This window comes from Tachysurus vachellii, chromosome 22 (assembly GCF_030014155.1).
Source record: "Tachysurus vachellii isolate PV-2020 chromosome 22, HZAU_Pvac_v1, whole genome shotgun sequence".
Classification (NCBI taxonomy): domain Eukaryota; kingdom Metazoa; phylum Chordata; class Actinopteri; order Siluriformes; family Bagridae; genus Tachysurus; species Tachysurus vachellii.
The window spans coordinates 7,449,674-7,471,082 of NC_083481.1; the positions used below are offsets into that span (position 1 = coordinate 7,449,674).

At 37.2% G+C, this 21,409-nt stretch overlaps 2 protein-coding genes across 2 annotated transcripts; both read left to right on the top strand.

Annotated features, from left to right (window-relative positions):
• The first annotated feature begins 1,786 nt into the window (after positions 1-1,786).
• On the top strand, positions 1,787-9,226 carry dnase1l4.2 (deoxyribonuclease 1 like 4, tandem duplicate 2). The gene is made up of 9 exons (XM_060858621.1): positions 1,787-1,923; positions 2,596-2,685; positions 3,339-3,433; positions 3,534-3,620; positions 5,156-5,268; positions 6,142-6,254; positions 7,032-7,189; positions 7,334-7,427; positions 9,082-9,226. The coding sequence occupies exons 2-9, from the start codon at positions 2,605-2,607 to the stop codon at positions 9,184-9,186; spliced, it is 846 nt and encodes a 281-aa protein (XP_060714604.1). The 5' UTR covers positions 1,787-1,923; positions 2,596-2,604; the 3' UTR covers positions 9,187-9,226.
• Positions 9,227-10,840: 1,614 nt separating this feature from the next.
• Positions 10,841-17,833, top strand: si:dkey-222f2.1 (intermediate filament protein ON3). The gene is made up of 9 exons (XM_060858566.1): positions 10,841-11,351; positions 12,597-12,805; positions 13,094-13,154; positions 14,749-14,844; positions 15,036-15,200; positions 15,755-15,880; positions 16,501-16,721; positions 16,945-16,991; positions 17,536-17,833. Exons 1-9 carry the CDS (start codon positions 11,067-11,069, stop codon positions 17,637-17,639), a joined length of 1,314 nt encoding a protein of 437 aa, XP_060714549.1. The 5' UTR covers positions 10,841-11,066; the 3' UTR covers positions 17,640-17,833.
• Positions 17,834-21,409: the final 3,576 nt, after the last annotated feature.

Consider the following 21,409-nt stretch of genomic DNA (forward strand, 5'->3'; position numbering starts at 1 on the left):
TCTTGACAAATGTGGTTCATTGAACTAAAACTACTGATTGACCAATAACTGTTACTACTATTTCTCCTCATGAATGAATTACTCATGCTGATCTAACTGTATCAAAGATACACATGTATCACCCAAACCTTCAGGCTAACTGCTTCCCAATATGACGTGTGTGGATTCTTTCTTCTTACCTGAGGTGTAATACGGCTGGCAATAAAACAAGATATAATCACACAGCTTTTAATAGATACATGTGTATTAACTAATATGAGGCATGCCAGGTCTAGACAAGTTTGAGCATGTGTAAAACACAGAGTGGGAGGTTATTATTATTATTATTATTATTATTATTATTATTATTATTAGTAGTAGTAGTAGTAGTATTTTATAGCACTTGTTTTTCAAGGTTTTCCTCCCCCGGTCCAAAGACATGCATGGTAGGTTGATTGGGCACAGGCTCCCCGTGACCCGAGATAGTTCGGATTAGCGGTAGAAAATGAACGAATGAATGAATGAATGAATGTTTTTCAAGCTTAACAATTAAAAAAGCCTTAATATTACATTAATAAAAAACTATTTATGTAGCACTTGTGTTTTGCACAAGTTTTACAAAAATACTAGAATAAAAGATTGCAACTAAATAATGATGTACATAATTACATCTTATATATACATTTTAAGAGCAGTCCAATAAGGCATGACACAAACGAATCAACAAACAATAGTCCATAATGTAGGTTTAGAAAAAGTGAGTAACAATAAATTGGGACTGTTCATAATCAAAGTTGAAAAACAGGCACAAGTGAAATAACTCACACTGAAACAGAAAAACAACTCTTCAAACTTAACATGACAAGTCGTAATCCGGCTACTCATCAAGACAAAAAAAAAAACAGCCGGGTTTAAATAGAATAACGCATTAGTCACTTAACACAATATGGGTGCACACATTTGGCTATGACAGAACTACCTGGAAACACAAACAAAAGCACACGGATGACAAAGGAACACAACGATTTATTGACCCAACCTGTAGATGGTGTAGGACAAAACCCCACATATACCCAACATCTCCTCCAGTAATCATCAGAGTATTTCATCTGTCTTTTTAAGTATAACGTATTACATATATATACATTGCTCAAAAAATTCAGGAAACACTTAATCATCACAGTATAATGTCAAATCAATGAAACTGCCGGGATATCAGTCTGTGGTGCAAATGAACATGAAAACAGGTGGAGGCAACTGTAAGTTTTTTTAACAACCAAAACAAAAGCAAATGGTTTTGAATGAGGTGGCCACAGATAATTGCTCTCATCAATCAATTCTTGACTGATTTGTCTCTGGTTTTGTGTATTGTTAGGGTCCTTGTGGGTACTTGTAGCATAAGGCAGTAAATGCAACCTAATCAGGTTTCACAGGTAGTCCATCGCCTTCAGTATGGCACATCCATACGTGTCATCGGGAAAAGGTTTGGTGTGTCTCTCAGGACAGTTTAAAAAACATGGAGGAGATACTCTAAGACATGCTGTTACACAAGAAGAGCTGCACAGGGCATGAGGACATTCATTTTTTCAGTACATTATGTTATTTTTATTTAATGTTTACTGTAAAAGCCTTTAACACCACCACACATACATCACAGCACTGTAACATACTGTAAAACATCATAAAATTATTGTAAGCTGGTTTAAAACAAATGCAATAATTACAACTGATTCAAGTTTTACCACAAGAAGCCTTTTATGTGTTGAGACCCATGACAGTGCACACCCACTGCGCAGTTCAGTATCCAACAGTATGCAAAGCATAGCAAAAGCCGGCTGGCTGTGGTTCAAAACCAGGAAGTAAACAATCTGCTCTACTTTGTCTGTTTTGTGCCCACAAAAGAACTGGCGAACTGAGCACACAAAACAAGACGCAAACATAAAGGTAAGTGAGATTTCATTGAGACTGTAATAGATTATCAAATTGTAATAGATCATGTATTGCAATATCAGTAAAATCTTACTTTCCCCAGCTTTTATTCATCTTAAACCAAATCATATTGAATCTACTATCAATTATTCAGTGACCAGCATAAGCTAATTGTGAAGCCAATAGAACATTGTTAAATGTAAATCTTTATTAAAGAGCTTTCTATACTGATATATCTTGATTTACAGTTGTATTTTAAGATTGAAGCTCTTGTTTTGTTAATGAGTTGCTAAAGTTCATGAAAGCTTGAGTTAATAATTGAACTATGACCATTTCTTTTTATTAGAATCAATGTTAGATGATTTGAGTTGCATTAAACATCATAATACTGCTGTTTAGAATGAGCTGAGATGTGAAACTCTTGTATTTCCTCTTGGACCCACATTGTGGTTAGAATTGCTTGTCTCTTGCACGAAAGGCTATTTTCCTGAGAATGTGCTTTTCTTCATATGAAACAAATCATTTGGAATTTGCATTTGTAATGAAATACAGCAAAAATGTTGTGTGAGAGAAATTACACACGACTCACACAACAGGGTAAAGTGTGCTTTGTAATCCCAAACTGTTAAATGAAAGGAAGTTTCTTTGAATTACTGACTAGTAAATCTTTATGTTCTTTTACTTCAGACTAACATCATGAAGATTGCCTCCTTTAACATCAGGCGTCTTGGCTTGATTAAGCTGTCAGATGAGAATGTTGTAAAATACCTCATAAAGGTAATTAAAATAATAACACTTTTATGTGTTGTGCTCCCAAATGGAGATATCTCAATGTACTTGACATTTCTGCCTGTTAATATCACAATACACAAAGTATTTCACACAAAATCTCCTCCAAAGAAAATTCAAGTTACAATTACAGTCAGTGTGCATTTTAAAGATAAGATAAGACAAAACAAGAGAATTCTTTATCTGTCCCACAGTGGGGGAAATTTGCAATTGGTGATATATAATTTTGCATAAAAATCACAAAGTCAAATTTAAAAAATGTTTAACATACTAAAATCTAAAAGGACATGGCTTGAGCACCATGTAAATATACTGTTCACAATTTGACCATCAGTTTAACAGCAGTGCTCGGATTTTCAGTTTTCGGAATCTGCTCATTGGTCATTGGAATTTCTTAAATAAACTGACTACCGTAAAAATCCTAACAATGAGTGAAATGCAAAACTGACAGCATATACGCGACAGAACCTGGTAGAGGGTACAGTAAAAAGTACAGTTTGTCAAATGAACCTTGTTAATAAGGATTAATTCACATGTATTATTTTACGTTTTAATACATAATGACTGCAAATTTACGAAATCACCCGTAGTCATCCACTCTTTTACCTGAAACTAAGTCACTATTTTATATGTCCATGTAGATCGTTTCTCGCTATAGCATAATTGTGATTCTTGAAGTAGTGGACAAGAAAGGAAAGGCCATGGCTGAATTCCTGAAAACACTGAACAGCACAGGGTCTGTAAAACTTTAGAACTCAATACATATGTCCATATATTCTACATATTACTACCAAGAAAGATTGTCATGCTTTTATCCAATATGTTCTGTTCAACAGCGCTAATAAGAAGCATCCGTACCGCATGGAAAAGAGTTCCAGCCTGGGACGCTCACAGTACAAGGAACAGTTTGCGTGTCTCTATAGGTGAATTCATACTATTGAATACTACTATTGAAAGGTATAAATCAAGCAAAAAATAAATAAACAAGAAATGCTAGTGACAACACACATACACACACACAAACACACACGCGCGCATGCGCGTGCGTGCACACACACACACACACACACACACACACACCTCTACATGTTAGGACATGTTTCATTCACTTCAGCACTCAGCTACATGAATATTTGAATATGTTGTTGAGTTGTTTGGGATGATAAAAATTATTGACTTTTCTCTATAAGGCCATTAAAAAGCTAAAAACAATAGGTTTGATTCACTTCCCTAAAGCTTCTTAAAGCTACAGTATATATATTTTTGTTTTTAAAGAAAAATACACCATTATAAAGTTATGCAAGAGATATTCCTCAGCTTCTGTAATACAAGCTTACAGAAATTCATAGCCCAGTTTTACAGCTTCTGTCATCCTACCCGTAAGTATACACACAAAAATGTCTAGCAGTTTCACAGATATGTCATAACAGAGAAGTCTTCTTCAGCAAGCCAGTGTGTTTAAGCCCAGTAGTTTGTATTACTGTGCAACTGAGTCTGTTGCCTGTGTGCTGTGGTTTTGCAAAATAAATGCAGTGTGTGGCATTGACAATCAGGTCAGCAAAACAGCTAAATCCTCTAAATGCTCAAACAGCTCATGGTAGTGTGCAGGCTGGTTAACATTAACATGCTAGCTGAATGACATTGAGGTTTTGCCGTACACAAGATAACCATGATACTCATGTTAATGTGCACTAAAGAGTTCTTAATCTTATACCAGGTCTGTAATACTAAGGAAACCACATTAACAGCCAACAACAGATAATTACTGCCTTAGAGGATAAAATACTTGGGCTGAGTCCCAAACCACATACTATCTTACTAAAAAGAATGCAGTACAGCCTGCTGAAAGGATGACATTTTACTACCTACATTTAACAGCAATCACGACACGTGAATCAGATTTAGGTAGGTGGTGTGGCCCAAATTTGAAAGTATTTGGAATTGTACAATTTACGTACATATGGTATTCAGAAGCACAAAAATAGCCTTAAGCCTTAAGCCATAATGTCTTAGATCCAAAACAGATCTAACGAAGCTTGGTTGAAAAAATATGTACATTTTGTTTTGTTTAGTAGAGATTCCTTTAAAACAGACTAATGGTGTATCAATTATACACTATGACATTTGACACACAACATAAATCAGACATTTAAATTAGACATTTTAAAATGCCATTAGTAGAAGTGAAAGGACATTATATATTTTAACTGGGTGTTAACTTCCAAGGTTCTGCATTGGGTGTGTCAGTTACTTTGAGGCGTAAATAAGAGCAAAGAAAGTCTTATTGAGAGTAAACATTTCTTTTATAAGAGAGACTTAGCTGAGGGGATCAGCCAAACAATCTACAACATATACATGATCCACAAAAATATGAAATTAATCATATACCTCTTTGACACTTTGAATCTAGTACATCAGCTTATTTAAACTGTCATAAACTCTGGGTTTCATGTATTAGACCAGACCAAGTCCAGCTGACTGAGACATACCAATATGAAGACAACCAGGAAGGAGACGAAGACGCCTTCGCCCGCGAGCCCTTCATTCTGCGCTTCAGATTACACGAAAAAAGTAATGATTCACATTCAAGTTAAATTAATCACTTCAATTTATTATTTATTTATACTGTATATAAGTTGACGTGCAGCAGTTAAGGCTCTGATGCTTCTGACTGAATGGATGTATTCAAATCCCAGGACTGCCAAAGAGCTCTAAAAAGAATTGCCCATGCAATTATCAGATTACTACTGAAGTCAGAAGTCATTCTAGTTGAAGTGCTAGTAGAAGATTCATATTTCAAGATTCAAAATTGTGTCATGTACACACTAACATGCCTTATTTTTGAAAACCCAGTCTAACTCCACCTTAGACTGTGCAAATAAATAAACAGAAAATAAAGAAGAAATAGAAAAAGAAGAAAGAAGAAGTAGTAAAGAAATGTGATGTGAAATGCTACATGCATTAACATGATGTACAATTATGATACATGTAGTAACAGTACAGAATGAAAACATAAGTGGTCTGTAAAAGTGATGTATTAAATATGCAGATAAGGAAGAATATGAATGTTCCATTTAACCCAAATGTCACTGATTTACTACACATCATTTTTGCCTTGAATCTGAATTTAGCTTCCTTAGTTTCACACAGGAGCTAAAAGGATTTGTATAGATAACTGACTGATGCATATAGATACAAGTTTAATATTTTGCAAACTAGATACCCTACATACTGCTTTTGTATTTAATTTCTGCCAAAGTATCACGTTAAAGGCTTTTTCTGATTGATTAAGAAAAAGCTTTACAGTACATTGTTGGAGGTAAGCTAAAGATAAGCATGTACAGCTGCTGCAGGAAAAAATCTGAATCGTTTGAAAAGGTAGAGAAGTAAAAATCTGGTATATTCAAAACATTTTAAAGTTTGTGTGTGTATGTGTGTTTCTAGTGATAGATGACCTGGTGTTGATCCCAGTCCACACAAAGCCAAAAGATTCAGAGAAAGAAATAGATGAGTTGTATGATGTGTGCATGGCTGTCACTAAGAAGTGGCAGACTAACGTGAGTAAAATGCTCAATGTATAAAATGAATGGAAAAGTGGTCACTGAAACAATTTAAAGCCACAATGTTAAAATGTTTTCTTTTAACGTTTAAACCTCTGAACAAAGGGTTAAAATGATCAGTACAGCGTTTTTGCTGTTATTATGTCATTAATTATAAGAGACAATCAGGTATGTAGTGCACATGCAGGCCAGGTACATTAAGTCCTTCTGGGAAGTTTGTATTAAAGAAATAGGGATGTCGTATTTATGATGTCAGATGCGTTCATGTCACTTTAGTCAGAAGAAGATGGACGTGTTCCTTCAATTAATTAACTACAAAAAAAATACAATTCAGAAAGGTTTTTTAACTTGAAGAACAAATGATGTGCATTAGGTGTGTTTTCTTTATGTTTTAATCCATTTATGAAGCCACTGTAAACTTTATTGTTACATATTATATCGTAATTATACACACGATATTCGATCATATTTTGTGCAGCCAATTATGTTTATCTTTTAAAAAAAATTATAAAATACAACATTTTTTTTAAACATAGTTGTTTGTTAACAGCCACGAAATAAGAAAAGAAGTTTTTCTGGCATCTATATTGGCTTTACGTTTACAAAATAGGCCCTGAACAAGACTTATTTTCAGTGACTCTGAATCCTGTAATTACGTCAAGGCTTCAGTTTAAGTGTGTATTTGAGCCATTACAGGGTGATTACGGTTTTTTAGGAACAGAACATAAAACGTAAGTAAATATCATGAATTGAACATGTATACATGCCTTACAGAATATAATGATCATGGGGGATTTTAATGCCGATGGTGCGTACGTCTCCAAGAAGAAGATGAAAAAGATCAGGATCCGTACTGACCCAGACTTTCACTGGCTTATAGGGGACGATGTGGACACCACAACCAGACGGTCCAATGACTATTCATACGACAGGTCTCATCCAGTTTTATCCCAGCCTGTCATTATTACTGCTTAATCTTGTTAAATGAAAGATAACAGCTGCTATTTGGAGCGCAAAAGAAATTGTGTATTTTTGTACTTCATCTGTAATCCTTTAATAACTGAACATTTCTTTAGGATTGTGGTGCACAAGGACATGTTGAACGCGGTAGTGCCGAAATCGGCAAAACCCTTTAACTTCCATGACGCCTATAAGCTGACAGAGAAAATGGTAAGAGCATCAAAAACATTGGCTATCAAATAAAATAAGAGACTTTTCTTCATTACAGTTAGAGCTTGGTATCAGACTGAGGCTAAACAGGAAATAAGGTGTCCTCAGAGCTTACTTTGGAGCAAGTCACTACTAACAATTGCACATTTCAGGATGTTGAAGAGAGCTTTCTATAAAAACACGATTATTGCACCAAATAATTAAATGCTATTGATTTACTTTATTTTATACTATTACGAACAAATAAATAAAGGAACAGTTGGGGTTTCTAGCTGGACATCTAAATATTACGAAAAAATAAATATACAGTACTGTATTTCACCAAAACATTTAGGATATTTCTAACTTTGCTTTGACATTTTTGACTTTCTTAACCTTTATTCATATTATATAATACTTTTCTGTTTTATGATAGATAGATAGATAGATAGATAGATAGATAGATAGATAGATAGATAGATAGATAGATAGATAGATAGATAGATAGATAGATAGATTTTAATGACCTGATATGGAGTAAATTCAGCCAACATAATGAGTCCAACTAATTTAAATGTAACTGTTAGATGTAACTGTGAGCTCGTGTTAGCTTCCTTCATATTGATGATGTTTAAATACTGAAATGTTTTAACTCATTCCCCACTATGAACTTATAATTCTTTAAAATTGAGAAGTATGTTTTTTTTAGATTAAGTATATTCACTCACCATCCACTTTAACAGGAACACCTGTACATTCATGCAGTTATCTATATAACAGATGCCCAATGCAGGAAATCATGCGAATACAAGTCAATAGCTTCAGATAACGTTCACATCAAACACCAGAATGGGGCTGGGGGGTGGGGCGGTTGGGGAAATGAATCATGTTTCACAAAAGAACACAACAGCCTAACATTAAGGAATCATGTTAAAGTCAGTGAGCTCAGTGAAGTCACTGAAACGTTGACGTGAACATACACTGAAGCTGTATCTGTAGGATTGATGCATCATGCTGCTGCCGCATTATTAGCTGATTTCTCATTTATGAAGTTCCTATAAAATTGAACAGTAAGTGTATATAGAGGTGGGGATATTGTTCATTGGACTTGAAAATAAATCTTTAAATTAAATTTCTTAGATTAATATTATCTCCTTTCCGTATAAAATATATATATATATATATATATATATATATATATGTGTATATAAATCTCAAATTTGACCATGCGAAGGGTTTTCCAACAGTGTCACACTTATAATGGGATTAAAGGTCAGACCTGTTTTTGGAAGAGCTCTACACAGACCTGGGAAATATCCATAACTACTTTCCCAGACACAATACAAACAACATTTGTTGCTAATCCCACACAAGAGCCAGATCTTACTGTTCACAATAACTAGTGTTGCGTTTTTAAACTTCTACATTTACCACAAGAAAATTCTCTATAACTCTAACAAAACTGTGTGTGTGTGTGTGTGGTATTCTGTTTATCGCAGGTTACTTGCACAGAGTATACTACATTCTCATTGTTTCAGTTTCATCACAGTTAAAAGCAGAACAAAGCCATATTTTAAAAAGGACAATAATGTATTTATATATTTAGCTAACTTATATCTCACGTCATAATGTTTGTATTACACTTTAAAGAACTAAATGCTTGTGTCTTTTTTAGGCTCTGGAGATTAGTGATCATTACCCAGTGGAGGTGAGCCTGAAGAAGAAACCTGTAACGAAACCCAAAGGCCAAAAAAAGGCATTGAAGCGTAAAGCAAGCTAATAAGAAGGAATGTGGCTTATTCTCTCTCTCTCTCTCTCTCTCTGTCATCTGTTTGTCAGACTATAACTGAAATTAAAATGAAAAATAAATTAAGATTTTAAATAATATGATCTCAGTGATTTCACGTTTCACATTTAGCATTTTCGAAACTGTTGATCTCAGATTTACACACAATCTCAAAAGTCATTTATAACCTATAAAGAAATAGAATTTACATTTACGGTCTTAGCCTTGTTCATGAGAGATGTCAGAAGAGAATGGCCAGATTGGTTCAAGCTACACTCAAAACCCAAAACTCAAAAACTCAAAACCCAGCAGAAGATCACCTCAGAGACCAGGAATATCAGCCAAGAACTACACTGTGAACAGGATCACCCATACTGGACAGCTGAAGATTACAGGCTCTTGCAGCCCACACCGAAATAACACAGATAATTATTTGACTATACATGTCGTGTAATATTTGATGTCATTGAGATACACTTAGTTAAAAATTTTTAATGCAGATGAATACGATTGAGGGACATTTTCTTGCCACTCAACGAAGATCCTTCACAAGAGGGCACCATAGAGCAACAGGCAGAAAAGTGTTCAGGATTCACACTAGAGCATGTATAGAGTTTAATCCATAAAAACTAAAATAAATATCCCTCAGTTATATAAAAACACAGGCCTAGATATTTGAAACCTTAAACCTATATGACCCAGATTCATGTATTCATGCCAATCCTGGAAACACTGGGCATGAGTTAGATGCCCACAATATTGCAGGGCACCACACACATTCACACACTCATACATGGCATTTGGCAGTGGCAGCTTAGCAATACTGGGATCTGAACTCACAACCTTCCAACACAGGGGCAATTAAACATAGTCACTCTACCTACAAGCCTGTTTCTGGGGGTTTGGAGGTAACCAAACAACTCAGAGGAAACCCACATAGACACATGTCGAACATGTGAAACCCTACTCTGTCAGTATCCAGAGCATGTGACTGTGACTGCCCTCCCCAACACATAACTAAATAATTAACTAAACTCTGCAAACAGATGTCTGATGTATAGTTACGTTATTGACCCCCTAATGTCAGGAATTTGTTTGCTGTCATTAGAATGCAAGACTGTTTTTATCCAAATGACCAGTTAATCGCAGTTAGCGGGTTGTTTGTTCAATTTTTAGAATTTCTTCTTATAACACATTTTGTTGCTAGTTCATTAGATACAGCAGTGTAGTAAGTAAGTATCAGACTGGCATTCTGGTCACATTTCCATTTAGAATTAATTTTTATTCATTTTAAATTTAATTTTCCTGTTTATAAAATAAAACTGTCTTTTTATACATCATCTTGAGTTTTGAAATGTGCGCTCCTCTGTGTTACTTTCAAATTATGTTACACAGTACAGCATAATACTGTTCTATTAGAGATCAGTGAGGAGGGAGAGAGAAAGAGAGAGAAAGAAAGAGAAAGAGAGAGAGAGAGGGAGAGAGAGAGAGAGAGAGAGAGAGAGAGAGAGAGAGAGAGAGAGAGAGAGAGATGGTGGTGGTGGTGGTGTAGAGGGAAAGAGAGAGGGAGCGAGAGAGGGAGGTAGCAGGTGTATGAATGGGTGTGTGTAAATTATGTGGGTGGATGTGGAGCAAAACGGAATGTGTGTGTGTGTGCGCTCCCTATTCCTGAGACAGGAGACCCACAGAGAGCAGACTGTCCAAGCACTTTTGTGTGCGCATGTGCATCCACTGAAACTGGTTTTTCAACATCTCTCTCTCACTCCACCCAAATCCCAGGATTTAAAAGCCCACTCAGGTCAAGCTTGCTGCACTTCCACAGCATCTCTTACAGCATCCTCAGCTTGGTTCCATCTGTCCATTATTTCTTCACCATGAGTTTGAGGAGCAAGAGGATCAGTTCAAGCAGCTCTGTAAGGAGCAGTGGGAAGCTCGGTGGCTATAGCACTGGGTTTAGCACAATGTCCCTTGGAGTTTTGTCACCCAGCTTCAGCACCAGCAGCACCTACTTGGGCGCCCCCATAGCCAGCATCTCGGTCAACAAAAGCCTGCTGGCCCCTCTCAACCTGGAGATCGACCCCAACCTCCAGATGGTGCGCACTCAGGAAAAAGAGCAGATGAAATCTCTTAACAACCGCTTTGCCTCATTCATCGACAAGGTAAGACTTGGGTTATCGCTCCAAGAAAGTAAAATGTGCCATTAAGGCAGTTGAAATGTTTCCTGGAATTTCTAAAAAAGAATAGCAAGCAGGTACACTAATGACGTCAGGTATAGTTTACAAGGTGTACAATAACTTTGTTTCATTTACATCACCGACATTTCTATCGAAAGTAACACATGGTTTAAAGGGCTGCTTTACAATTGTGGTATTGTACTTCAGGACTGTGACGCCAAAGTTGGAGTGAAATTGTTGACCCCATACCTTTTTAAAAGGATACTTAGTTCTAGACATCTAAGAAGCCCAAGTGCTCTTAGACAAGAGCGATTTGCTTGACACTGCTGGAAAGCACGTGAAAACGATAGTTGAGCTTTAGCACCATGGCCCTTTTTTGTAAAGCCGGACTGTAACCTGATAAAAAAAAAACAGGTCAGGCTTGGCCAAGTCACCTAAGACACCACTATCCCTGAGAGTATGAAGAGAACCTTTGTGTGCCTGGGGACAATGGCAACCCAATCCCAGGGGCCCCGTTGACTGAAACAGAGACTTTTACTGATACTAGTTAGGGCCAAAGGGGTGTCTCTAAGTACTGGCCTCAGATCAGTGTTCAAAAAAGAATGAGATTAGGTTTGAAGAGAGGTGGCTGATCTATGTGCATGCCTTTTCCATCTAGCACTGCCATACAAGTAACTGAGGGATAATGTTGCTCCATTAGTATTACAAACCTTGCACAACGACTCTAAATTAAACCAGTCTAGGCTTTTAACATGTGTGATGGACAAAATGCAAAAAAGAACCTTTAATTATTCCTTTAAAACCAAAATGACATTAAAATCAAGCTTTTTTTTTTTTTTTTTTTAGAAAACCTCAATAACAGAAGATGTTTACTATTACTAGAGTTATGCATTGATTAGGGTCAATTTTAACAAGCCTATTACCTACAGTAAATAACATATCTATGTCATTTTGTAGACTCAACCACCTACACCCTATGACCTATACAAAATGTAACCAGAGTCTATGCATCTTTGATCTGTTTGGCACCACACCAGACTTTATCTTTCAGTAAGGCTATAAGATACTACTGATAATAACAGACATCTGGGAAAACAATGAGTTCTTTTGTTTCAACTGCATGGAGTAACATAGCAAGAAGAACTGCTTTTCTTTTTGGTTCATTTCCTCAAAGCCTCAAATATCAAAAGGTATCACCATGTCTTCTTTGGCCTATATTTTTATCTATAGGTGAGGTTCCTGGAGCAGCAGAACAAGATGCTGGAGACCAAGTGGGATGTTTTACAGGGTCAGACCCCAGGCAGGTCTAACATTGAGCCCATGTTTGAGGCTTATATGGCCAATCTACGCAGACAGCTTGATGTGGTCAACAATGACAAAATCAAGCTGGATGGAGAGCTGAGAAACATGCAGGGCCTGGTGGAAGACTTCAAGCACAAGTATGGTTCTTAATTAAAATGAACAGGAACTATGAAATGTGGGAATATTAGGGTTATATGAGGTTGAATTAATGAAATATTACTCCCAAACTGACTACACCCCCTAAAATATTAGTTTATTAGTTATACTGAATACCGAAATGTACTTTCTGTTAATCCATCCTAAGATCTATATCGAAAGATATTGTTCAATTAGACTGTGCAATAAAATACTTCTGTTGTGTCTTGCATAACAGACTAGCTATGTATCCACAGTAATCCCTTCTATTTCTGTTGGCTTTGACTCAGGTACGAGGATGAGATCAACAAGAGAAACAACCTAGAGAATGACTTTGTGATTCTGAAAAAGGTTTGATTCTACTAGTGTCTTCTCAGGGAACACATTAGGACAATGGAAGCTTTTGTGCACTTTAGGTCTGATCCTACCACAATGGGCCACTGGGTAAATTAGGCATCAAGGGACAAGAGTGAACTCTACAGTGTGATACAGTCTGCTTTCCTCAAAGGAGTCAACAAAAAAGGCACAGTAAAAGTGTCCCGGCTTTTAATAGATGAATATTTATAAAAGCGGCGCCTATCAATATTAGATATTTTCAAACAAAAACCCGGATGAGGTTAGAAATTATATATCCAAGGGATGCCAAAAGAACACATATTGCCTCTGGCACTGTAAATGTAATGCTAGAAATCTTATCCAGATTGATTACTGCAAGAAAAGTATGTGACATTTCCAGGATCACAAACGCTAATATTTCCATGTCAATAACAGCTCATCTTAAAATACTAAAGTTGCATAAAAAGTAAAAACAAACAAAGGAATATTTAAATATTTTAGGGTAATGCAAGTAACATTATAAGTAATACTACTAATGCAAAAAAAAGGCATTTAAATCATTTGTCTCATTTTGAAATGAACATAGAGGTCGAATTATTTTATTATCTGAAACCGTGTCTGTAACTGAGAGAAGCTTTGGAGAGAAGTTGCTGAACTAGGTCACTTGTCCCTCAACTGCTGTAACACAAGTACCTGAGGGATAATGTTGCTTCATTAGTGTCACTAGCCAGAACTCTAGCTTTTAACATGCTCAATAGACCAAAAAGTACCTTTAATCATCTCCCTAAAACCAATAATTACACAGAATTAAGTTCAGCATTGTGGTAGTAAGTGCATATTTGTCACGAGGAACAACAAAGCTCATATTGTATGAATAAATGTACGGGCTAACTTGCAAAAATAATAATAAGAATAAGAAGAAGAAGAAGAAGAAGAAGAAGAAGAAGAAGAAGAAGACCACCACAGTTTTATTTTAGGTGTTCATAGCATGAAGAACTAATTCTCTACAAAAAAAAGGCATGGAAATGAATGGTCTTTCAGCCACCACACCCACACCTTAAAATGTATGAGAGATATAATAAATGACACTTTTGATGGTGACAGCCCTCATGGGAAAGAGTACAAGTATTAAACCCCTTCCTGTCCAACATGCTAAACTATCTACTGCTTAATGGCTCTGAAATAGATATCAATTTTATTAAATTGGTCTTATTTACTGCCTCGGTTCTTAAATCAGTGGAGTTTTTCAGCTTCGTACAGTCCACAGATTTGCTCTCTCCCAGCTCCCAATATGCCATTGGGAAAGCTAAACATAAAGCGCAGAGCTGCAGTTGAAGGCCATCTGATCACACTTGTCTAATCAATTGGTGTAAGTCTTCAGATGACTGATGAGTTGTATCAGGTGTGCTCTTTCTTCATTGCAATGAAAAACCTGCATACATTTTGACTGGTAGAAGAGGTGAGTTGGGAGACCCTGAAAACTCTATTAGTTAACACTGCATTTAATAAACTACCAGATAATATTAACCCACAGAAATATTAAGGCTGACAGAAATCTATAGCATTTTTAACTTGAAGACAGATGTACAGATTGATGAACTGTTTTTAGGATGTAGACTCTGCATACCTGGTGAAAGCTGATCTAGAAGACAAAGTGGGTGCTCTGACTGATGAGATCAACTTCCTAAAGACTATTTACGATGAGGTAACACCACCACCACCACCTCCAGCTTGTTAATCAGGGTTATACAAGTCTATCTAGATTTCTGTACAGTACAATAACAAATTTTTTAAGACCTATGCAAAAAAATCAGAAATGAATAGAATAGTAAGTGGAAGTAGGTAGAATAGGTAGGCTGTGAGAACAATGCTAACATTTTATACGTTATGATGCAGGAACTGCGTGAGATGCAATACAGCATCAAGGACACCTCTGTCATAGTGCAGATGGACAACTCCCGCAACCTCAACATGGACCAGATTGTGGCTGAAGTCAAGGCCCAATATGAGGAGATTGCAGCCAAAAGCCGTGAGGAAGCTGAGGCCTGGTACAAGTCTAAGGTATGAAGAGCTCTGAGTAGTTGACACTGTGAGAATTATGTGCTAGAATTAAACATTATAGAAGATTTCAAATGCCTTCTTGAAATAGAAGCCTTTATTATCACCATATATACTGTACATTACAGCACAGTGGAATTCTTTTCTTTGTATATCCCAACTGAGGAGGTTGGGGTCGGAGTGCAGGGGCAGCTATGATACAGCAGCCCTGGAACAGGGAAAGGCCTTGCTCAATTGCCCAACAGTGGCAGTTTAGCAGTGCTGGGGCTTGGACCCTGACCTTCCAGTGAACAACCTAGAGCCTTAACCACTTCAGCCACCACTGCTTAACAATGACAATTCCTATAACATTTCGAATAACAGTTCTTACTTATTGTTATACCACCATCAACTCATGGTATTAAAACATGCTGTACATACATTAATCTTGTTATAGGCATTCATACAGCTTTATATTTTAGATAGTAAAGTATCTGAACATATTTATCCCACTCAACATGCAATTATTGGCTATATAACCTGGAGATATCCAGCATGTGTTTGTGTCCTATCTCCAGTATGACCAGATGGCCAGCCAGGCCACCCAGTATGGGAATGAGCTGAGGAACACCAAGGCTGAGATTGCTGAGCTCAACCGCATGATCAGCCGCTTGCAAAGCGAAATCGAGTCCATCAAAGCCCAGGTGAATAACGTAACACAATGAACACTTTCCCAGAGAAGAATATGCCGGAACTTCTATTGAAGAATTAATCCTTTATTCAGTCACTATAACAATCCCTTCTACATCAAGCAATTATTATTCAGTATATGCAAAACTATAGTCTTCAGAACTAATTCATGGTTATTTTTCTGTCTATCCATCAAACAAGGAGGAAGGATATTGGGTATTCACGGTATTTAAACATCACTACTGAACAAGCAGATGTGTGAGAACCTTTTTAACCTTCCCTAAATCTGTAGATCTTGGGTAATGGTGGATGCAAATCCAGTCCTGGGAACACTGAGTTCAAGGTGGAAATACATAAATCAATCATAGGACACCTTGAACACACACTCATTCACACCAAGCAACTGTTTAGCAAAGCCTTTCCATCTACCAGCATATTTTTTGGGAGGTGGAATGAAACCAAAGAACATGGTGAAGACATATAGAAACTCCACACAGACCATAACCTGAGTTCAGGATCAAACCAAAGACCCTGATACTGTCAGTTGCCAATGCAATACACTGCCAGTGTGCTAACCCCAGTGCGCAGTTTTAAGATTTCATTAATTAAACCCGGATATTGCCCTTGGTTCCAGCGCACTAACATGGAGAACCAGATCGCCGAGGCAGAGGAGCGTGGTGAGCTGACTGTGAAGGAGGCCAAAGCTCGCATCAGAGACCTGGAGGAGGCACTGCAGAGAGCCAAACAGGACATGGCACGCCAGCTGCGGGAGTACCAGGAGCTCATGAATGTCAAGCTGGCACTGGACATCGAGATTGCCACTTACAGGAAGCTGCTGGAGGGAGAGGAGGACAGGTGAGGGACTGAGACGGCTTATGGAGAGCTTTCTAACATTGCGTGCCTGAGCTTAAAGACCAGCACGGGTAATATTACAACAAGTGAAAAGTTTAAAAGCGTAATTGTATTCTCTCTCTCTCGCTCGCTCTCTCTCGCTCTCTCTCTCTCGCTCTCTCTCTCTCGCTCTCTCTCTCTCTCTCTCTCTCTCTCGCTCTCTCTCTCTCGCTCTCTCTCTCTGAAGAATTGGACAGCAGTCTGTTGTCAACATTCAATCCATGCCCAGTTACAGTGAGTATCAAACTTTACAAGATTTTACTATTAAAAGATGTCAATTTAAAATAAACATTACCAAGAAATGGAAAGTACAAAGAATTATTTTCTGTTTACAGTTATTAACATTTATATAGACAAAGTTTGACACACTCACCTTAAAAGATGTTGTTTGGCTCAATAATAAGAATTCTATTCAAACCATGAGAAGATGAGAATATGGATGTACTTAAAAAAAAAAAAAAGAAAAGAAATTAAATGCAGACAGAACGCTGCTTCAAATGGTTAGTTCCTGTGCTTTTAGCTCTGCGATGTCCTTGTGTCTATTATTATAGATGACAGTATATCGTACAGAGTCTGAAACCACAAAAGCAAGTTGGTTTGAAATCACTAAAGATATTTTGAGGTGAGCGTGTTTACATAATGCTAAACCCGAACTTAGGAGCTTCCCATAAAAAAATAGCAACAGTGGTGTTAAAGCTTTAGATCGAAAAAGGGGAAATCTGTGTTTATATTATGCATGTAACATTTTATGCAATTTTTTTTTTATTTTTTATTCCAGGCTCCAAAGGAGTGAACGGCTACCAGCAGTTCAGCTCTCCATCTCCTAAACTACTGATCAAAACCACGGAGATTAGAGACAACACCAGATTCAGTACACACTGAAGTATCAGTATAAACTACACTCTCAAATATCTGATAGTGTAGTGAACAAAACTGGTGCAAAACTAACCGTAGGTTTATTATACGTTAGACTTCTAAAAGAAACTACATCTATATGCATTTTCTGTATTAATAGAAGTGTCGGAAACCTGATATAATAAACACTATAGCAATTAAAAGAGGTGGGAAAAGTCAAATAGTGAAACACATCTTTTATTGGTTTTTGAGTATTATTTTCTTTATTTTTATTAATTTCTTTCACACTGAATCACATAATGTTTAATTAAGATTTTATTTAAAAAAAATCACATCTCAATTAACTATGCATTTGTTAATGTTGCTATTTTAGTGGATTATAATGAACTTGTAAAAGTTGACATTAAAGGAACAGTTAGATCAATAAGCTACAATAAGCTGTTTTTGTCATTGTGTATTTGAGCTAAAATTGTACGTAGACGCACACACACACACACACACACACACACGTAAATTAGAGTTGCCACATACCTATATCTGGAGAATGCTTGCAGACACAGAGAGAGCATCTGTACAGTCAATGCCTTGAGCTCAGAGTCGAACCAGGGATCCTGGCACTGTTAGTTGCTACTTAGCTGTCTTCTGATATCCATCCACAGGGTCCTGGAGCACCTGAAGCCTAGCTCAAAAACCCTCACAGGTTACAATCACACAAACACTCATAGTCATACTCACACATACAGAAAACACATGAAATAATAATAAAAAAATAATAGTAAATAAATAAATAATAAAATAAAAATAAAATAAATTTAAAAAGGGTGGTGGGGGGGGGGGGGCAGAATCAATCACATGGTAGAGTTTGTAGCGATTTAAAATAGTCTATGAAAGAGCCCCATTCATGGTGAAATTTTTCAGAGTTACCCCTGGATGAAAACTTTATCTTTTCCAGTTTAAGCAATGACATCACATTCTGGAGCCACACAGAAACTGAAGGTGCTTTAGAGGTTTTCCAGAGAAGTAAAATGCACCGTCTAGCCACAAGTGACGTAAATGTCAATATATCAGCCTGAGCAGGGTCAGTTAACACAGAATTAACCGGGAGTCCAAATACAGCTAAGAAGGGATCTATATGAACCTGAATTCTAAGAACTTTAGAGAGAATCGTGGAATACAGGCTCCAAAAGTTATGAAGTCTAGGGTAGGAGAAAAACATGTGACCAAGATTACATGAGGTACCGTGACACCGCTCACATTGATCGGTTATCTGTGGATAAATTTCAGATAAACGAGACCTTGAATAATGAACCCTATATAATACCTTAAACTGAATTAGTTGCAACCTTGCACAAGATGTGCTGGAGCGAATACATGATAATGCCTTTTCCCCATCGCTGATCTGAAAAAGTTATTCCTAGCTCTTGTTCCCAAGACCTCTGAATTTTAGCTGTTGAATAGGTGTCTAAATCCATTAACTCTTTATATATTATTGATATAATCGATTTCTTGTTGGGCTTAAGAGACAGCAGCTCTTCCCAAAGTTGAGTATTAGTTAGTGAAGGATGGGAAGGGAAGAGAGACGAGGCACAGTGCCGAACCTGAAAGTAGTGAAATAAATGAGCAGCCGGGAGATTCATTTCACAGGACAGAGTGGATAAACTTGAGAAAAGGTGATCTTTATACAGGTCTTTAAAACTTTTAATGCCACAGTTTTCCCACTGTATATAGACAGCATCAGTCAGGCCAGGTGGAAATAAGTGATTTTTCGTTATTGGCATTGTGGTTGAGGCTGAAACAAACTTGTAATTATTCCTGAATTGCGACCAGATTTTAATACTGGACTGAACCACAGGATTCTTTGTGAAAGAAGATGGGTTAATTGGGAGGGAAGATGTCAGTAAAGCATTTAAAGAAGAGGAGATAAAGGACTGGTCCTCAAGCCTACACCATAGCAGTTCTTGTGATTGAAGCCAGTAAGTCAATTTGTGAATGTGAGCCGACCAGTAATACAACAAAAAATTAGGTAAAGCCAGACCGCCACTAAACGTAAATCTCTGCAAAAGTGATTTCCTCACCCTGGGATTTTTACCTCCACAAAAAAGAGGTAAGTTGGTCCAGTGCTTTGAAGAATTTTTTGGGCAAAAATACAGGGATACACTGAAACAGAAAAATTTAGCCAAGGCAAAATGTTCATTTTAATGGCGTTAATACGACCAATTAGAGACAAAGGGAGGGAACCCCACCTTTGAAAATCCGACTTGATCTGGCTAAGCAATGGGGAGAAATTAACCGAATATTAGGAAGGCAGAGTCCGGGTCACGTTGACTCCTAAATATTTGAAACCTGAAGTACTGATCTTGAAAGGAATATCAGACTGTTTCAGTGTAAGAGCCAGAGAATTTATAGGATATCATTCACTTTTAAGTAAGTTCACTTTATAACTTGAAAAAGAGCCAAATCTCTTCAACAAAGATAAAATTGGTGGAACATTTGCCAAAGGATCAGAAACATAGAAGGAGATCATCTGCGTACAGTGACAATTTCAGACCAATATTATAGCGGCATACTCCGTGAAATGAAGTGAGTGATTGCAAAGCTAACAACAAGGGTTCAATGGCCAAAGCAAAAAGTAAGGGAGACAGGGGGCAGCCTTGTCTAGTGCAACGTGACAAAGTAAAATAGTTGGAAGAAATCTCAGTTGTGTGGACGCTAGCCTGAGGGGAATTGTACAACAATCAAATCCATGAAATAAATCGGTCCCCAAAGCCAAACTTATTTAGGACGGCAAAAAGATAGACCCACTCCACCCGATCGAAAGATTTCTCGGCATCAAGCGAGATGACTGCTTCTGGACTAGTTAAAGAGTGATAAGACAGAATGACATTTAAAAGTGTGCGAACGTTAAAAAATAACCGCCGTCCTTTAACGAAGCCATTCTGTTCCTCTGAAATAATAGAAGGAAGGATCTTTTCAAGGCGTCTCGCTAATACCTTGGCCAAGATTTTTACATCCATGTTGAGAAGGGATATAGGTCTATATGAGGCACAAGATGTAGGATCCTTATCCTTCTTTAAGAGAAGCGTGATAACTGCCTGAGAAACAGTGGGAGGCAAAGAGCCACGTTCTAAAGATTCATTGTATACTAAAAGAAGAAGTGGAGCTAAATGGTCTATAAATTTCTTGAAAAATTCAACAGGGAACCCGTCTGGGCCTGGTGCCTTACCATTATACATAGCTTTAATAGCATGCATAACCTCTTCTAATGTTAGGGGCGCATCTAATTGTTCAGCCATGGTGGGGTCAACGGTAGGCACTGCCAAATCTTTGAGAAAAGAAGCCGAATCAGATGCATCAGCTACAGAGATGAATAATATGTTTTTATTTATTTCCTTTGGCTCAGAAACCATTTTGCCAGCCTTGTCTTTAATTTGAGGTATCAAACGGGAAGCAGCCTGGCACTTTAACTGGTGGGCCAAGAGCCTACTAGATTTATCACCATGCTCATAATAAATTGCGCAGGAACGCAACAGGACATGCTCAGCTTCAGTTGTTGAAAGCAAATCAAATTCAGTCTGTAGCTCAAGTCGTTTCTTCTGAATACTGGGAGTTGGATTGGCAGCCATTTGCTTGTCTAAATAATAAATGTTTGTAGTCAGATCCTGAAGCTTAGCTTTGTGGTCTTTATTGGAATGGAGAGAATACGAAATAATTTGACCGCATATACGCTTTAAGAGATTCCCACAACAATGAAGATGAGACAGCATCACTCCTATTAAAGATTATGTATTCGTCTATTG